The 19,935-nt window shown below is 37.1% G+C and overlaps 1 protein-coding gene across 1 annotated transcript; it reads right to left on the reverse strand.

Moving 5' to 3' along the window:
* Positions 1 to 3,033: 3,033 nt before the first annotated feature.
* On the reverse strand, positions 3,034 to 3,774 carry Hdgfl1 (hepatoma derived growth factor-like 1). Its single transcript, XM_013035193.1, has one exon. It carries the CDS (start codon positions 3,772 to 3,774, stop codon positions 3,034 to 3,036), a length of 741 nt encoding a protein of 246 aa, XP_012890647.1.
* Positions 3,775 to 19,935: the final 16,161 nt, after the last annotated feature.

A 19,935-nucleotide genomic window follows, 5' to 3' on the forward strand; every position in this document is an offset into this window, starting at 1 on the left:
CACATAAAAATATCTCCTGGCTACCCAAGTATATAAATAGGGCCTCCTGTTCACGATAAGAAGGTTGAGAATATAGATTTTACCATTTTTCTCCATCCTTTGAAATTGTGTTTGGTAACTAGGTATATCATTCTTTATGTGTATTATTAATTGGATTTCCATCTTTACTATAGTAATATAGTTATTGAGAAGACAAATGTGTCACTTATAAATAAACAACTTTTTCTGTCTTAATATTTGAAACACAAAAGGAGAAAGAAACAATACAAAGAACTCAAATAGCAGTAATTTCAATTTCTATATTTCAGGTTATTGAATCATTTCAGAAGATGTGCCTCCATAAAAACCTTATCAAAATCATATGCTTGCCTATGGCAAATGTACACATCCATATTCAAACTTCCTGTAGTCAAATACATCTTAAAAGCCATTGAATGTGCAATTGTTTTTGTCATTTTATCAAGTCATTTAAACACAAACCATTTTCAAGTACCCGTGTTTTTTTCTACACACCCACAAGCAATGTTTGTTAATATATTCTTTACCTTACAAATTTAAATGTTCACCTCAAAATAGTAGATAATAAAAGCTCCTCTCTTATTCAATAGGAAGTTTTATTTAATAGGAAGCAATAAAATATAATGGAACAAAGCACCTATAATTTAGAATGAGAAAGACCTGACTCTGATTCTTGGTTTGCCATTTATGGCCTTGAGAAAATTACTTATCTTTGAACTTCAGCTCCTTTAGCTCTAAATTTACAATAACTGTAGTTACCTAACTGGGTAGATAAATTAATAAAGGCATTAGATATAGAAATTAGTATGCTCCCTGGCTCAGTATTAACTATTGTCCTTATTTAAACTTATTAATATGAAAATGCTTCTTCACTAAATTTTGAACCCACCACTAATACTTATGGAATGTGCAATTCAAGAGAATAAACTTATTTAACTTCAGTAAAATACATGTTAGAATCCAGAAGCATACATGGAATACAAGACAAACCATTTAACTTCTGAAACAAAAACTGTGCCATTCTTCATGGGCACAAAACAGGTATTTGGTGAATAGGATTAATATTGTAATACCAGTAATTGATATGAATTATGTCACATCTTATAAATAATAGCACTTTTTTACAAAGATAGAAAACAGGATTATCTTCTGTTGACACCTTCATGTCTGATATTGACTAAAGCTTCAACACTGCATGCAGTAATGAACATTGAAGAACTTGGGATCCCAACACACGATAAAACACATTTAAATATACCTAGATATTTGCATGTCTAAAAAATGAGAAGTATCCTAAATTACACATTTTTAATCTGAGACTGTAAAGTAACTATCTTTTTTTCATGAGAAAGATCTTAGAGGTGTTATTTGACAAAGTAATCTCATCTCACAAATACCAATCAATTATCCTTATTCTTCTCCAAATCAGTTGTTTGGCAAAGAAGAGTATCAAAACAGCAATAAAATGCCCACTCTGTTGTCCAAACATTGTAAATAATTTTATGTCTATTTGTTGGAATCATTTAAAATGAGTATAGGAGATGGAATCAAGAGTAGAGATCTTAAGGTAACACAAAGGTTTCTCATGGGTTCATTCTAAAACAACCCTGTATGTAGTTATTTCTAACAGAGGATACACAGAAAACAAAAGGAACGTTTCATTGATGAAATCAATTCTTCAGAAACAAAGAAACAGGCCTGAGATTTGTTTTAATCAGTAGGTTTTATTTCCTAGAACTGAGTTAGTCTATGCTTCTCAGATCTAAACTTCCAAACCTATAGTCAACAATTTTTCATCAGAACCCAAGGAGAGAAGTAGGGGTGAAAATGTCAAGAGAAAAGTCAAAGAGAGACCAACAGGATGAGGTTGAAAGGGATACATATTTCTGTTTTCTCAGTAGATTACATATTAGATATGGTGACATTAAGGGAGCCAGATGGGGCAAACAGATAAAAAGTAACTGCACCAAAGTCTCAACAACACAAGAAAATAATCAAACCCCAAACAGAAAGAGATCCCTCAATTCATCTCACAAATAGGGGTAATAGCAACAGGAAAGCTAAAAGCAAATGGTGGCATATCCAAGGGTGGTTCTTAACCAAAAAAAAAATGACATGAATCCTTTTAATAATAACCATCAAAGGCTCCATTTTAGGGCATTTTAACATGCCTTATGAAAAAGAAAATATCCGGAGTGAAACATATGACAGGAGAATGGTCTTGTGCTGTGAAGAGATGGAAAGAGGCAACAATAAGTCTCTTCTGGCAATCACAAGAGTAGCCCCAGCAGTTATTTCTTACCACTTCCACTCAAGAAACTGGGTAAAAACAAGCTCAGATACCACAAACAATCTGGGAGTTCCAAATGCTTTAATAAAAAAAAAAAATCCTGTAACTTCCCAGGCTGACTTAAGGATTTATTAGTCTTCCCCTTATAGTTGTCGCTTCCCTTCCCCCACCCCCACCCCAATCTCATAAACTGGGATAATGGATCCTGGAGGAGACAGGTCAATTAGTTATTAGCTTTATGTCCCCACCACCACTAGTTTGAAGATCACTGCTCCCAGGTCCCTGGAAGTGGCTCCTGTTCTTTATCCCCTACTTCCTTCATTCCTATCATCATTCCAAGACAAGTCCAGGAAGCCTGGTGGTAGGGAGTATGGGGGTGGCGGGGGGGGGGTTGGGGGGGAGCCTAGCGTCAGGAAGTGATATCAGCCACCTCCCAGCCTCAACAAAAACACTTAGGTATGGAAGACCACAGTGGCTGCATTTCTTCCCTGGAGAGGTGAGGCTTCCGATCACAAGGCAAAGGGGGACGTGAGAGTCAGGTCGCCAGCTGCATCCAGAGGGCCTGCCCCATCTCCAGAGTTCAGGGTTAGCAACAGAGGGTGAGTGAAGAAGAGGAGCAGTTAGAAAATTGGGGATCTAGTTCACAGCTCCCCACTTGCAGATTTCCGTGGCAAGAGGCCATGACACGATATGGGCAGGTCAGGGCTCTTCTAGAAACAAGGTGACTACAGGTCATCATTGCCATCTTCACCATCAGGAATCTCCTTCTCTGTGGCCTTCTCCTCGCCAGCCTCTTCCTTCTGCTGCTGCTGCTGCTGCTCCAGCTCGGGCTCCCAAGCCAGGTCAGGTTCTGATGTGGCACCACCACCTTCTACCTCCACGAGGAGCTGTTCTATGTACTCGCTGCTGCCTGCTGCCTGCGTCTCCCCCTCTTCCTCCTCACCGTCACCATGGGAGGCGGCCTCCTTGGGGCGTTTGGGGCAGCCCTCCGACAGGATGTCTGCCTTCCTCTTCAGCAGCCCCTTCCCTTCCTCCTTCTTCTCCATCACCTGGGAGGGCTTGTCCTCCACCGGTGGGACCTCTTCCCGGCTGCCTTCCGCATGGCTGGGCTGTTCCGCATGGCCCTCCTGGGCCTTAGGCTCTGGCTCCACCTTGGGCCCCTGGGTGCGGTTCTTCTCCAGGACCCGGCAGTCAGAAGCCTTGATGGTCGGGTTGTTCTCGATCTCCCAGAGCCCCTCGGTGAAGCCCCTCCTCTTATTGGGCTTGCCGAACTTCTCCTTGGACTCCTTGTACGGAAAGAGGTATTTGGGGCCTAGGAAGGCCGTCTCGTGGGTCCCAAAGAAAAACACCTGGTACCTGTTGGGCTGGGCCATCTGCTCTATCCTCGCCGGCCAGTGCGCATAGCCCTTCAACTTGGCAAACACCAGGTCCCCATTATTGTACTTGCACGTGATGTACCCCGACATCGTGGGAGCCGTGCAGGCCGGACTCTGTGACTGCCCGGAAGGCGATGGCCAAGATGGCCGAGTCTGAGCAGCGGCGGTGGCAGGAGCAGCTGCTGGGCCGGGTCTCGCGAGATGTGGCAAGAGGCCACGTGATGCTGCCGGAGACCACGTGATGCCACCTCTGGAGGACGCTGGGCGGGCTTCCGCATCCTGGAAGGATTCCACCGTGGACGCCGCACGTCCAGCGCCAGGGGGCGCCTTGGTTTCTAGAAGGACGTAGAAGAGCTAGGAGGCAGTGGAGCCAACAAGGGCCTAATGCTGATCCGTGGCCTAATGCTGATCCGTCCGAGGGCGTTTGGGCCTGGGGCTTGCGCTGGAATTGTCTAGAAGAGCCACGCTGGACGCAAAGGTGCATCGACAAAATACGCGAATTGCTCAGTGTGTTTTGGTCGTTGTTGTTGTTTTCCTGAAAACTAGAAATGATCAAGGGCAACACTGCATGTCCTTGTGGGCCCTGATCTGTTCCCTACAGGAGACACCCCTGCTGCATGAGGACCCTGAGCTCAGCCATTTTCTGATTTCCTCTGGACTCACCTTGGAGTCTCACTGAGACCCAAGCACAGGGTAGAAGTCTGTTCAGAGGAGTCAGCCTACCTTAGGATGTCTAGAGGGCAGCTAACTTTGTTAACAACAACAACAACAAAAAAGACACATTATAAATACTCTCAGGGTCACAGAATGTACATTGCAGCACCCTGAACTTGGTGAACCAAGTGTATCAAAATTTCCTACTTTATATGGAAAAGTTCCATATAAAGTAGGAAAAATATGACTATATGATTACAACACTGAGTAAATCTAGCCAGTGGCTTTCTATAAAAGGAGAAAACTGAGTTCCTTACTAGGCACATTAGTAGGACCGCCTCTCCCTGGGGTAAGTGGGCCAAGGAGTTAAGTAAGCATTGTTACAGGCCTTTAAATACTGTTAAATCACTGTTAAGAAGCCTTTTTTTTTTGTAAGATGAGACTACATTTCATTTTAATGTTTGGTTTTCCTTTAAATAAATTAAGAAGTTGGGGGCTGGAGCTATTTGATTCCCTAATTAACAGTTGTTAGGCCTTTCTCTGGTATTTTGAATGCCTTGAGTGAAGAACTATCAGCCAGTGAAGCAGCTGGCTTGTCCTCACAGCATGGCTTGTTGTACACAACTTGCAGAGTGATTATGCTTAGGACATTCTAGAAGCTGCATTGGACTTGGAAATACAGCACCTTAAAAAATAGCAGCCTTGGTGAACTCTGGATGACTCTGCCTCCATTTTCACTTATGCTGAAGGCAGTGCGCTTTCTGTGGTAGTCCAGATTAAGGCCTATGAAGGCTTGTGATTGGTGCAAAGTCCTTCATTTGCATGAGAGACTGTGCTATGATTGGTGAAAATTCAGTTCTTCATTTGCATGAGTAACTGTGGTATATTTGATTATATTTGGTGTAGTCATTTGTATAACAGTCTGTGATTGTTACAAATACCCTTCCTACCCTGTCTACCTAAGAATGCTATACAGCTTGTGTGTGTGTGTGTGTGTGTGTGTGTGTGCGCGCGCGCGCGCGCACGCGCACGTGTGCACACATGAGTGCATGCCAGTGAATCTTGCTTCTTTTTTTTTCCCCTTTGTCAGTTGTGGGACTTGAATTCAGGACATGGGCTCTGCCCCTGAGTTTTTTTCACTCAAGGCTAACAGTCTACCACTGTCAGCTACAGTGCCACTCTGGTTTCCTGCTGGTTAACTATAGCTAAGATTCTCATGGGGATTTTCAGCTTGGGGTTGGCTTTGAACCTTGATCCTCAGGTCTCAGCCTCCTGAGTAGCTAGAGTTATATAGACGTGAGCCAATAGCCTGGCCTTGCCTGAGTTTTTTATGTAAAGTCAAGTATTCCATCTAGCTGATTAGTAACATGCTTATGGATTAGCTACAACTCTACTCCTCTCAAGTTGGTATGAGTATTTCAAACTAACAAAGCATAATCTCAGCTGAGACTATTTTGAGAAGAGAATTTTCTGCAGATATATATGTTCTAAACTAATATGAACAAGAGTTTCATTGCAATTGTAGTTATACAGCTTCACACATCTTTTTCTTTTTCTGTTCTCCGTCATTTTTCCCCTTCATTCTGGTAACTTAGAGCATAAACTCAGACCTAGTCATATTTTGAAATTAATATTCTTGGTTGTTACTACAAAGACTTTTCAAAATTAATCAAGTAGCTAGCTGGACAGATGTTCTTCCCTGTTGTAATCAGTAGAGAGTTAGAATCTTGAACCCAATTCAAATTTTGTTTGTTTGTTTGTTTGCTAGGTTAGATCAATCACTTTTACCTATGGATGGTGGAGACTTGATCTAGGCAAAAGGAAGTAAAACAAAAATTACATTCTGTAATTGTTCTAATCATGTTCATCTAGCTTTTCTGTTAAATTGTTTTCTTGAAACACTTCACAATAAATGTCTACAACTTTATTACATAGGTACAATCAAATGAATAGAAAATTTATTCTCCAAAATCCACATTCTGCTCTGAAAATGTTTCTGACATATTTCTTCTTACCAAATAACAAAGGTGCTGGAAAATTAGAAATGTTAGTGGTAGTACAAGAAACTGTGGGCTAAGAAGCCCATAGTAATAAGGAATCTGGCATTTCCCTAAGAAAAGATCATTTATTAAATGTTACCATTTTTGTCCGTGTATGTGTGTGTGTGTCTCGCTGCTACACTAAATATACTGTTCCAAAAGCACATAGCATGAATAGAAGTCACTCAAGGAGAGTGAAGTTTGTTAAAATGTTACATTAAAAAAAAAAGAAGAAAGCCGGGCGCTGGTGGCTCACGCCTGTAATCCTAGCCACTCAGGAGGCTGAGATCTGAGGATCGCGGTTCAAAGCCAGCCCAGGCAGGAGAGACCATGAGACTCCTATCTCCAATAAACCACCAGAAAACCGGAAGTGGCGCTGTAGCTCAAGTGGTAGAGCGCTCGCCTTGAGCTGAAGAGCTGAGGGACAGCGCCCAGGCCCAGAGTTCAAGCCCCACGACCGACAAAAAAAAAAAAAAAGAAGAAAAACAGTTATGTCATCCACTTAATCTGCAGGCATGACTAGATTGAAACCCACCTAATCAAGGTGAGATTGATCACTGGCAAATGGACCATAGTACAAGAAGCCAAATATTAATAATTGAGAGGTTGAACCACACACTCAGCAGGAAAAGAGCTATGCGGTATGACCTGGAATAAGGTTCTGAGTACTAGAGCAAATAGCCAAAACTTCCTTAACCCTAAAGTGAAAACTATACTAGGAGGCAGAGCTAAAATAATCTGCCAAGAGAGAAGCTAGACCTGCCCATGACAACAGATTCTATCAGACAAAAAGATTGTCATTCCTCAAGTAAATCCCATTCTACAGCCTTTGCCCACTTACAGGATGTGTTGCTGAAAGGCTGGCACAAAAGATACTTACTTTTGAGGCTCTTAAAATCTAATTTAGAAGATAATCTCCAGAGAGTTCAAAAGAGAAATCCAAACTAGTTCACATGCTAAATGTATCCTTTACATTAGCACTAAAGGAATTCGAGGAGAAATCAATGCAAGTGTGATTATTAGGCAGGTTTATGGAAGCAGTAGTAGAGAAAATTCTAAAAGCCTTCACTTGTTTACTGTTTTTATACTAATTTTTACAAAAGAGTTTCATCATGGTATTTCACACTACGTATATTATACTTTGATCAAATGGTTTCCTCTCACCATTTCAACAGCTTTTAGTATGTGTATGCCATCTTTAAACATAGACACATATTTTATTATTTCATACCATCATGTTTTTCCAGTCCCACTACTATAATAATAATCAATATCTATACACATAGTAAATGTAGTTATGTCTAGATAATGCATATAAAATATTTGAGGCTTATCCTTCTTAACCTGGCTTATTTTGTTTAACATGATGATCTCCTATTTTATCCATATTTGTGCACAAATTTGAATCTTTGTGGATGAATAACACTTCGTGGTATAAAATATACCACATTTAATTTATCTACCCACAGTTGGGTACCTAGGCAGATTCCACAGCTTGGCTGTTGTGAACAGCCAAGAATGTAATAAATGTAATGTATAAGTATTTCTTTTATATAAGGTAACTCCTATTCTTTTAGATGTATAGCCAAGAATGGTATTGCTAGATAATAGGATAGTTTTACCCTTTTATTTTTTTTATAAACCTCCATAGTGATTTCTGTAGTAGCTATACTAATTTGCATTCTCATCCATAAGGTATGTCTTCCATTTTCTCCACATAGATCTCCCCAGAATTTATTGTGTGTTCTTGATGACAGCCATTCTTAATGGGGTGGGATTAAATCTCTATGTTATTTTGATTTGCATTTCCTTTATGGCCAGAGATATTGCATATCTGTTTATGTACATATGGACATTTATACAACTTTCAACAATTGCATTTTCAGTCCTCTTTCCCATTTACTAATGCGATTGTTGGTTCTTTTAGACTTTAATTTTTGTGGCTCCTTGTATATGCTAGTTATTAATCCCTTGTTAAATGTGTAATAGGCAAAGATTTTCTCCCATTCTGTAGACTGTCTCTTCATTGTAATGACTTTTTGCTGTGCAGAAACATTTTAGTTTAATGCATCCTAATTTGTCAATTCTTTCCCTCATTTTCTGAGCAATAAAGGGGACCCATGCCTCTGTCATCCAAGGTTTTCCTGTAGTAGCTTCAAAAGTTTCAGGTGTTATAGTAAGGTCATTTTTACCAGCTTTTTAAGAATGAAAAATAAAAGGTACATGTAATCTTTCTGAATTTCTTTTATATGGCCAAATGTATGCTTAAAATAACTCTGAATTTCTTTCAGAATTGTTATAAATATTAATGAAATATAGTTACTGAAATTTCATCATTGTAAGACAATGGGTATGATGGTCTGTGATATACTAAAAAGTGTGAAGTGAAAATTCATTATTGATAACTTGGAGTGTTAGTTGCATTAGGATAAGTGACAAACAACATGTAAAAAGGAGTCAGAAAATCATGAGTAAGCACATTGACTAATAAAGAAATGTCCTCGGGCTGGGAATGTAGCTTAGTGGTAGAGTGCTTACCTAGCATGCGCAAAGCCCTGGGTTCAATTCCTCCAGTGCCATATAAACAGAAAAAGCCAGAAATGACGCTGTGGCTCAAGTGATAGAGCATTAGCCTTGAGCACAGAAAGGTTCAGGGACAGAGTTCAGGCACTGAGTTCAAGCCCCAGAACCAGCAAAAAAAGAAAAGAAAAGAAAAGGAAGAAAGAAATGTCTTCCACAGTCCAAGTGATATATCCAGAATACTTTTTTATGTTTTTTTATTGTTAGTATACAGAGGGGTTACAATTACATGTAAGGTAATGAGTACACTTCCTATTGAGCATTGTTACCTCCTCCTTTGTTTTTTCCCTACCATATAATTATTTCTGTGTGAAAAAAGACATAAAATTTCAAAGTTCAACAAAATGAACACCAGCAAACAGGCACTTCAAAGGGAGTGGGGTGGAGTCATAGCGGGTAGGGCAGAAGAGTAAAATGGAGAAGACAGGGAGAAGGCAATTAAGAATTCAATGTATATCCTACAAAATTGAGAAAAGTGAAAGAAGGGCTGGGTAGGGGAGGGATGGGTGAAAATGTTGAAAGGGGTAACATTGGTCACAAGCATTATATTTGCATACTACTTTGTAAATTAGCAACTCCTTTGTACAACTATTTAAAGGTAATGGAGTATTTTTAAAAGACATGGAATTTATTGTTACTTAGAAATATGATTTCAGAAAACAGTATTTTTCAGTTATTTTTTATTTTCTTGTAACATTTCAGAAAGAGAAAACTAAGATGAAAGGTTTAGCAAAATAGGGACTGGGAAGGTGGCTCAGTGGTAGAGCACTTGCCTTGCATGCCTGAGGCCCTGGGTTCAATTTCTCAGCACCACATAAGCAAAAAGAAAAAAGCTGGAAGTGGTGCTGTGGCTCAAGTGGTAGAGTGCTAGCCTTGAGCTAAAGAGCTGAGGGACAGCGCCAAGGCCCAGAGTTCAGGCCCCACGACCAGAACCCCCCCCCTCAAAAAAAGAAGAAGGTTTAGCAAAATAGGATGCACTTAAATTTAATAGAGATCACTTTTATAAATAAATTCCATACCTACATACCCAATGATACATTAAGAGCTAACTAGCTTTATTTCCCTTTGAAACCAATGTATATTTGAGCAAGTTATGAGATCAAGAAAATTGAGTTAATGGTAGTTTGGTGGGGTTTAGATATGGATTTGTAAAAAGGACTCATGAATAACTAGAATTATTGGTTTTGGTTACTAGATTTCTAGTAGTTCAAATGTTTTAAAAATGATTGCACATAGAACATTTCTTTTACAAAGATGGAATGTCAGCAGTTTACCCTCTAAAAAATAAGTGAAACTCTCAAACCTATAACAATTTCTTTTCCAGAAAACTAACAATCAAATTTAAAAACTACTTGGCAACAAATATGAAACATAGGCAATAAAACAATATAATTATACAAGAGAGACAATAGATAGGTAATTGATATTTTCTTGTTTAATTACTTTTAAATTCAATTAGTTTGTTGTAAACTACAATTTAAATGAAATGTAATTGTTTCCTGGGTGGTTTGGTCTCCATTAAAAATATTAACTGCCTCTGGGTTATACAGGGGAAATGTTTATATATGTCTAGCATTTGAAGTCATTGTTTTTCTTTTTTTCTTTCTTTCTTTTTTTTGTGAAAATACCATACAGAGGGGTTACAATTACATGGGCAAGGTAATTAGTACAGTTCTTATCAAGCACTATTGCCGCCTCCTTTGTTTCCCTTTCTCTTCCCTTCCCATCTCCCCCCACCCCACGCCCAAAGTTGTAAAATTTGTTTTTCGACATAAGGACTTGTACATCTCATTTTTGCAATGGGCCCACCTGTATCCCTATTTAAACGATTTGTTTTTTTTCCTTCCTACCACAAATTATACCAACATCAAATACAGTGAAAGCAGGGGTTATACCATGGAGGAAGGACATACAAAGCCACAAAAAAAATCACCTTATAAATATATTAGAAACAATCACAAGGAAAAAAATATTTGAATACTTATCTTGGGGTTCATTTCACCTAACATCAATTTATCTGATCTTTTCTGCTTGTCTCAGACATATACTAGTTAGGGAAATTAGGAAAACCATGGGACCTATGTTTCTTTGGGCCCGGCTTACTTCACTTAATATAATTTTTTCCAAGTCTTTCCATTTCCTAACAAATGGGGTAATGTCATTCTTTCTGATGGAGGCATAGAATTCCATTGTATATATACCACATTTTCTTGATCCATTCATCTACTGAGGGGCATCTGGGTTGGTTCCATATCATAGCTATGGTAAATAATGCTACAATAAACATAGTTGTGCTGGTAGTTTTAGTATGGTCTTGTTTGTGAGTGTTTTTCTTTTATAATGTTATAGCAGATGTAATTATACAGAAAATGCATCCCTTGTAATAATGGGTACAAAAGACTCTACAGTTCTTTGGAATGTATAGCAAGTCCACCATTTTACTTTTTATCAGTATCCACTTGGCCTAATTTTTAAATCCTAAGGGATGTCTGAAAGCCAAAGGAAAGTTCTGGGAGAGGGTATGAATTCCATATGAGTGGGGGTATAGGTGAGCTAAAGGATTATTTGTGGGATATCACCACCAATTTGGATAGCCAGTCAAATCTATACCTGATACTGATTGGTACTGGATTTTGGAGAAGGAGATTGTACAGAGTTTTCTAAGTGGTTTGCCTCTGTTGGTGATTTTTCTTCCATTGTACAAATGATGTTATGAAACATGCAGGAATTAGGAAATAATTTTTTTTGTAAACCTTCACATTTAGTAGCCATAGAAAGAAAATTTATACTAAAAAATGAACCAACCCAGATGCCCCTCAGTAGATGAATGGATCAAGAAAATATGAGATACATATATATATATATATATATTTATAAATAAATATATATGAATTATATATGCCTCCATCAGAAAGAATGATACCACCCCATTTCTTAGGAAATGGAAAGACTTGGAAAAAATTATATTAAGTGAAGTAAGCTAGAGTCAAAGAAACATAGGTCCTATGGGTTCCCTTATCTTCAATAACTAGTATATGTCTAGGACAAGCAGAAGAGGTTAAAAACTATGTACCTACGACCATATAACCAGATACTAAGCAAATGAACCCCAAGATAGGGACACAAGAGATTTTATCTTTCTTGTTCTTTTTAATGTACTTATAATGTAGTATGTGGGGTTTTTTTTGCTTGTTTTTATGTTCTTCCCCCAAGGTATAAATCTTGTTGTACTGTATTTGATTCCCGTGTCCTGCATCTGGTATATACATTTTTCTAATTTGGGGAGGAGAAGGCAAATAACAAAATGCTGAAATAAGGATACAGGAGGACTCAATGTACCAATGAGATGTACAAGACACTATGTTGAACAAACTTTACAACTTTGGCAGGGGTGGGAGGGAGGAGTTGGGAAGGTGGGGAAGAAAGGGATGGTAAGGCAAAAACAAAGGAGGGGGTAACAATGCTCCATAGGAAATTGACTCATTACCTTGTTCATGTAACTGTAACCCCTCTGTACAGTATCTTTACAATAAAAAATATATTTAATAAAATAAAATGAACCAAAGTAGCTGACAATGAGTAATTATATTTGATTATGGTTGTTAAAGGACTAGGAGATGTCCATACTTATTCTTCAGAGTTAATTTATAAATAAAATGCTTTAATAATGTGAATATCTTTCTAATCTGTATATATTTATTCAAGACCTGCTACCGAAAATGTTTGTTAACTATACAATTAGCAAAGTTTTAACAAAAGCTATTAATGCTGATGTAATTGAGGATGTGGTACATATAACAAGGTATATTTACATAATAACTATATAGTTAGCCATATCTGTAAAGATTTTAAAGTATAATGTTGTGACTTGGAAAATATTTAGAATCATAAATTCAGTGAAAATGTAGAATAAAATAGAAAGAATATATAATTTAGGATGAGCCTGACAAAATCTAGTCCTGTAACTAGAATGTGAGTAACTCTGGACTCATTTATCATAAATATTGTTTGAAGGAAACAGGATGTTTAGTGTCAGTATGGCTGCCTGGTACTTAGGAAGTGGTCAGTTGCTAGTAGCCATTTATATTAAGGTAACTATACTATTTCTACTTAAAGTGTTACTTTTTCTTTATATAATATGTATCTTGTCGTATTCCAATTGCTTTACTTTTGCAAATTTCTGTAATTCAGAATTTAGTTTGACACTTTATCAACATTTCTTGAGTATTCTTAGAAGTATATAATCTTTTTCATACTTTTGTGGATAAGCTGTGATGTTCATATAATAAAAACATTTTTTGAAGATGTAACATCTATGAAGTTATGTCTATGAGCATATGTAAATTTCAGCATTGCAATCACACTTTTGCACTGTTTACTACTATTGTAAGGTATCATTCAAATGCTTAAAATGACCAAAGTTTTCTAAAGTCTGTAATAGGCTTTGATCATATAGCCTCGAATGTCTTTGTCTAAATTGTCTCTTATTTTTCCAATAGTTTCCAGCTCTCAAAATAATTACATCATTATATTTCAGAAATAGCTAATTTAGATCATTTTTATTTAAGAAAGTCATCAATGATGTGCATGCTAATGAAAAGGAGATAATTTTTAATTAAGATATCTAATTTTGAATTAATGAAAATGGTTTTCTGATGATGGATGGCCATTTTGATTAATGAAGGTATTCATTATTGGAAAATATCTTTTAATTTTTCAATTATATTTTGTGCAAATATAACTGTATTGAGTTGATAGTTCTTTCAGTCTTCACCGAAGAATTATTCGTGCTGATGGCTCTTTTTGGACATTGTGAAATAAATGTTTACTCCTTCAAAATTGTTTTGTCTTTCTATACTCAGAAACATATATTATTTGTTGAAGTAAATACTCCAGGGAGTTTAGTACTTTTATGTAATTTCAAAAACTCATAATGTGTGGACTAGAGACTAAGTAAAAGAAAATCAGAGCAGTAGAAATTCAATATAGCTTTTCTGAGCCAACTCTGAGCTTAGTGAAATCCTCAACAGCCTCTTGAAGGTAGAATTGCTTCATTTTAAAAATGAATTTGGTGATGAAAATACATTTCTATATGCACTGATAAAATTCCCATTTAACACAAATGGCTTGTTATCACAAATGATTTACAAATTCTGTCACCATCTTTTTCTTTGGTCACAATTGCTAGTGAAAAATTACTTACAAGTGATATTTCTATACATTCATAGTCTAAATATTGAAGCAAAATATTAAGGATATACTCATAATTTTGATATTTAACTCAGACAAACACTTATACTCTATTATAGCTTGTCAAAGCCTAACATTAATGAGAATATATCAGGATGAATAAAATCAAAATAGTATTGTTGATTATTAACTGCTATTTATGTATAAAACAGGTATTAGATAGGCATATTTGTATAAGCAACTTATGTCAGCTCTCTCTATTGATTTTTTTTCTCTACTGCCTTTTTCTTTTCTTTTCTCTCACACAATTTAGCCAGTCCATTGTTTCATGTTATTTGTATAATATTTGAGAAATTACAACCTATAACCAACCAGACAATTTGGTAGAGAAAGAAGCAGATGACAAAAACTGTTATATCTTCTCAAGAACAAGGACCACAAAAGTGGCATGGAAAAAACTGGGGGTCTTCTAAAATAGCTTGAATTCCCAAGCTTTTCCAGGTAACAGTTTAAATGTCATTCACCTATATTTTCACATTAAAAACCATTGATCTTCAGATATTTGAGTGAGCTTCTGAATGTTAGAATAAAAATTAGCAGACATAACAATAACGAACTTGACGTATCATTGTTAAATGATTCATATAGGCAAAGTGATCATAAGCACATATCAAATCATATGGATGTTAACTATGGTAGTAAGGTCCAGAATCACAACAAATAAAAAAAAGGCTGGATTAATGAGATTGCATCCAATTGAAGAGTTCCTGCATGACAAAAAACATAGCTAACAAGATGAATAGAAAGCCCGCAGAATGGGAGATTTTTACCAGCTATACATCGGAGAAGGGCCTCACTTCTAAACTATACTTAGAGTTCAAAAAATTAAATGCCCCCAAAATAAACTCAAAGAAACAACAATCCAATTAATAAATGGGCTAAAGACTCAAAGACTTCATAGAAGAAGAAGAATGGCTAATAGACACATGAAAAAATGTTCAACATCTCTGGGCATTAAAGAAATGCAGATCAAAACAACACTGAGATTCTGCTTTACCCTAACTAGAATTGCTATTCTCAAGAAAACTAACAATATCAAACGTTGTGGGGATGTAGCCGAAAGGGAACTCTATTACACTTTTGACAGGAATGTAAACTTGTTCATCCATTCTGGAAAGCAATATAAAGGTTCCTCAAAAGACTATAGACAGACCTTCCCTATGACCCTGCAATTCCACTCCTGGCATTTATCCAATAGACCACAAACAAGACCAGAATAAGGCTTACCAGCACAACCGTGCTCGCTGCAGCATTGTTTTACATATCCAAGATATGCAGTAATTCCAGATGCCCCTCAATGGATGAATTGATCAAGAAAATATGATATGCATTCATAATAGAAGAATATGCTTCCATCAGAAAGAATGATATTGTACCTTTTGCAAGAAAATGGAAAGTCTTGGAAAAATTATATTAAGAGACATAAGCCAAGGTGAAATGCACTGCAAGTCATGAACACAAGAGGTTTTCCCTTGTTGTTGTTGCTTTTAATGTAATATGTGACTTTTTTGTTGCTTTTGTATGTTCTTCCTCCTATGGTTTATTGCCTGTTGTCACTGTATTTGATTTTGGTACCCTAGTATTTATATATGTTTATTTGAATTAGGGAAGAGAAGAGAACAACAGAATGGTGAGACAGAGAACAAGGGGGGAACCAAGCAACGGCAATATACCCAAGACAATATGTTGGAAATGATCTGTACAATTTGCAGGGGTAGGGAGTGATGGATGGGGTGAGAGTAAGTAGGAAAAAAATGAGGGAAGGGGTAACAAGTTTGACAAGAAATGTACTTATTACATTATTTATGTAACTGTAACCACTCTGTACATTATCTTGGCAATAAAAATAAATAAAATGCTAAAAAAATTTAAAGTAAAATAAAAGAGAAGTAAGCCAGACCCAAAGAAACGTGGGTTAGCTGGGCGCCTGTGGCTCACACCTGTAATCCTAGCTACTCAGGAGGCTGAGATCTGAGGATCTCGGTTCAAAGCCAGCCTAGGCAAGAAAGTCCATGAGACTCTTATCTCCAATAAACCACTAGAAAACCACTAGTGGCGCTGTGGCCAAAGCTGTAGAGCGCTCACCTTGAACTGAAGAGCGCTGGGACAGCGCCCAAGCCCAGAGTTCAAGCCCCACACTGACCAAAAGAAAGAAATGTGGGTTGCATGGTTTCCCTCATCTGTGGGAACTAGAATGAGCCAATCAATCTACAAGTAAGCCCACTGTGTGGTAAAAGAAAAAATATATATATATATATACATACACACACTGGGACATGATAAATTATACAGGTCTCTAGGGGTTTACATACAGAGACCAAAGGAGGCTATTCTTAGGAGAGGATCACAAAGGCACAATAGCTATGTTCATCTGATTATATAAAATAGTATTTATCTTCTCTTTTGCAGGAGGCCTACAAGCTGACACTGGTGACATTGCTATGCCTTTGGTGATTCCTGAGAATTTCCAGCACATTTTGTGATCACTCAATACCAATATCAATTGGCAGTGGAAAATAGCCTTTGCCATCTCTACCATTAAAGGTATGGGACAAAGATATATTTATGTGCTGTTGAGGAAAGTAGACATTGTCCTCACCAAGAGGGCTGAAAGACTCACAGAGAATGATAAAGAACATGAGATCACCATTATGCGGAATCCACATCAGTACAAGTTCCTAGACTGGTTCTTAAACAGGCAGAAGGATGTAAAGGGTGATCCATATTTAAAACATTTTTTTCAATAAGGTGAAGAAGTTATTTACTCATCTTCTAAGATTTGACTTTGATGATAAGAATCTACCAACAGTGCAATGATCATTCTTTATGAGGTACCATCTTTCCCTTTGTTTTTACCTAATTAGTTAGTGATCTCTCTTCATTTGTTGATGCATTGCAGTTTCACTAAGACATGTATGAGTGTGGACTTTTTCTGTTTATTATGGTTAGGACCTACTGAAAATTTTTATACAGAAGTAAGTCTGTCTCTAATTTTATAAATGCAATGTTTTAAAATGTGGCCTCTGCTGCACACCAGTGGCTCACACCTGTAATCCTAGCTACTCAGGATGCTGTTGAGACTTGCAGTTTAAAGCAAGCTCTGGCAGGAAAGTCTCTAGGATTCTAATCACCAATAAGCCAGAAAAACAGCTATAGCTCAAGATGTAGGGTCCTGGTTTTGAGACCAAAAAAAAAAATGCTCAGGGATAGTACTCAGGCCCTGAGTTCAAGCTCTAGTACCAGCGCCATAAAAAGTAGCTTTTAGAACATTTATGTAATTATATTTAATTTTATTTGTACATGTTTTAAATCTGACAACTGTTCTACATTCTGTCCTAAATTCTTTTCTCAAACATCTAGTCCCATTCATTTGTTCTTTGATAAGGTCTTACATGAAGGATACCCCAATTATTATTTCCATAGTAACAGTAGTTTGCACTGTATAAATTCTATTCTTGATATATGCCCTTCATTATTTCTTTTATAGCTGCTTTGTTTCACAATGTCTTGTTTTGTTTAAATGAATTTATTCATTTCTTTATCTCTTCATACATTCTAAACCTATTTATTTTAAAACCACCATGGATATTTTTCCTTTATTTGAATTTAATCTGTCATGATTTCATTTCCTGCTGCCAAGTGGTGGCTTGGCTCAGTTTCCTAGCTATAAGGTTCCCTGTCTCTGTATGCCTCCATTAAGAGGCAGCATTGTAAATGCTCTGTCACCCTAAATTACTCAGTCACGACTGTTTTCAGCCTTCTTTTCAGTGTCAGGAAATCCCACACTGGACTACTGCTTCACCAGCAGGAAGACTAACTCTTGCTCCCTCCTGCATTTCAGGAATCTTACTTCTTTCCAACCCACAGAATCCAGGACACCTGTCAACTCTGCTTGAATCCGCGCTCAGATATTGACTGATCTCCATAGAGTGTTAAGTTTCTCTGAACATTACATATGTAACTCTATTTCTGGTTTAATAATACTTAATTCTTGGTTATTTAACTCTATCTTTTGTATTTTATCTGCTTCATGCGATATATTGAAAAGATACTGTTGCAAAGCATGAACTAATCTTAATTTGCCATCAAGTAATTCTAAAATGTCATACAGTACCAAGCTGCTTTTATAATAGAGTTTTGTAATAGAGCACTGTTTTTCCTGCTAAGGATTGTTTTTGCTATTTGGGGCTTCTATTATTCCAAATGAATTTTGGATTGCTTCTTCTATTTCATTAAAGAATGTTGTTGCCATATTGATGGGTTTTGCATTGAATTTGTAGATAGCTTTGGGCAGTATTGCTATTTTCAGGATATTAATCCTCCCAATCCAGGATCATGGGAGGTTTTTCCACTTCCTTAAATCTGCTTTAATTTCCTTTTTAGGTTTTTAAAGTTTTCATCATGAGGTCCTTCACCTGTTTGGTTAATTCCTAGGTATTTTACCCTTTTTTAAGGCTATTACAAAAGGAGTTGCTTTTCTGATTTCAGCCTCACTCATCTTATTGTTGGCATACAGAAAAGCTACTGATTTTTGGTGGGTTAATTTTATACCCTGCTACTTTGCCAAAGTTTTGGATCAGCTCAAGTAACTTGGGAGAGGAGTCTATGGGGTTCTTTAAATACAGGATCATGTCATCTGCAAAGAGGGAGAGTTTTCCTTCTTTCCCTATTTGTATCCCCTTTATTTTTGTCTCTTGCTTTATTCCTCTGACTAGGAATTCCAGTCTTGGCATTAACCTGAAGGACCACAAACAAGGCCACACTAAAACTACCAGCACAACTATGTTCAGTGCAGTATTATTCACCATAGCTATGATATGGAATCAGCCCAGATGCCCCTCAGTAGATGAATGGATCAAGAAGATGTGGTAGTCCATGGAATACCACATACAATGGAATTCTGTGCTTCTATCAGAAAGAATGACATTGCTCCATTCATAAAGAAATGGAAATATTTGGAAAAATATTAAGTGAAGTAATCATGATTCAAAGAAACCTAGGATCCATGATTTCCCTCATTTGTAATAATTAGTATATGCCTAGGATAATCCTAGCAGAAGATCACAATAGCTATGTATATATGACAATATAAAATGATGCTAATCAAAATGAACTGAAAAATATGGAAACAGAGGTTTTCTTGTTGTTGTTTTTAATTACTGTGTGAAGTTATTTCTTTTATCTTTCATTTCTGTTTGTTTTATATTACCCTTTGGTTTAATCACCTGTTATCACTGTGTTTGAGTATGGTACCCTGTATCTTGTATATACATTTATCTAATTTGGGAAAGGGAAGGGGAATAACAAAATTGGGAAACAAAGGACAATGCAACAGCAATAATCACAAAACACTATGTTGTAAATTAACTTTACAATTTTTGGTGGGGAGGGGAGTGGTGGGGGAGGGAAAGTGGGAGACAAACGAAGGAGGGGGTAACAATGTTCGACAATAAATGTACTCATTACCTTAAAAAATGAAATGTCATACATATCCTTCCACTTGCTAGTTAATTAGAAAAATAGTCTCTGCAAGGACTAATTAGGAAATACATAATAGATCCTAATAAAATTCAAAACGTGCATCTACCTACACAAAAATAACATGGTAGGAGCTGGGAAGGTGGCTCAGTGGTAGAGCGCTTGCCCTGCATGCATAAGGCCCTGGGTTCGATTCCTCAGTACCACATAAGCAAAAAGAAAAAAAGCCGGAAGTGGTGCTTTGGCTCAA

The sequence above is a fragment of the Dipodomys ordii genome, unplaced genomic scaffold, assembly GCF_000151885.1.
Source record: "Dipodomys ordii isolate 6190 unplaced genomic scaffold, Dord_2.0 Scaffold206, whole genome shotgun sequence".
In the NCBI taxonomy this organism is placed as follows: domain Eukaryota; kingdom Metazoa; phylum Chordata; class Mammalia; order Rodentia; family Heteromyidae; genus Dipodomys; species Dipodomys ordii.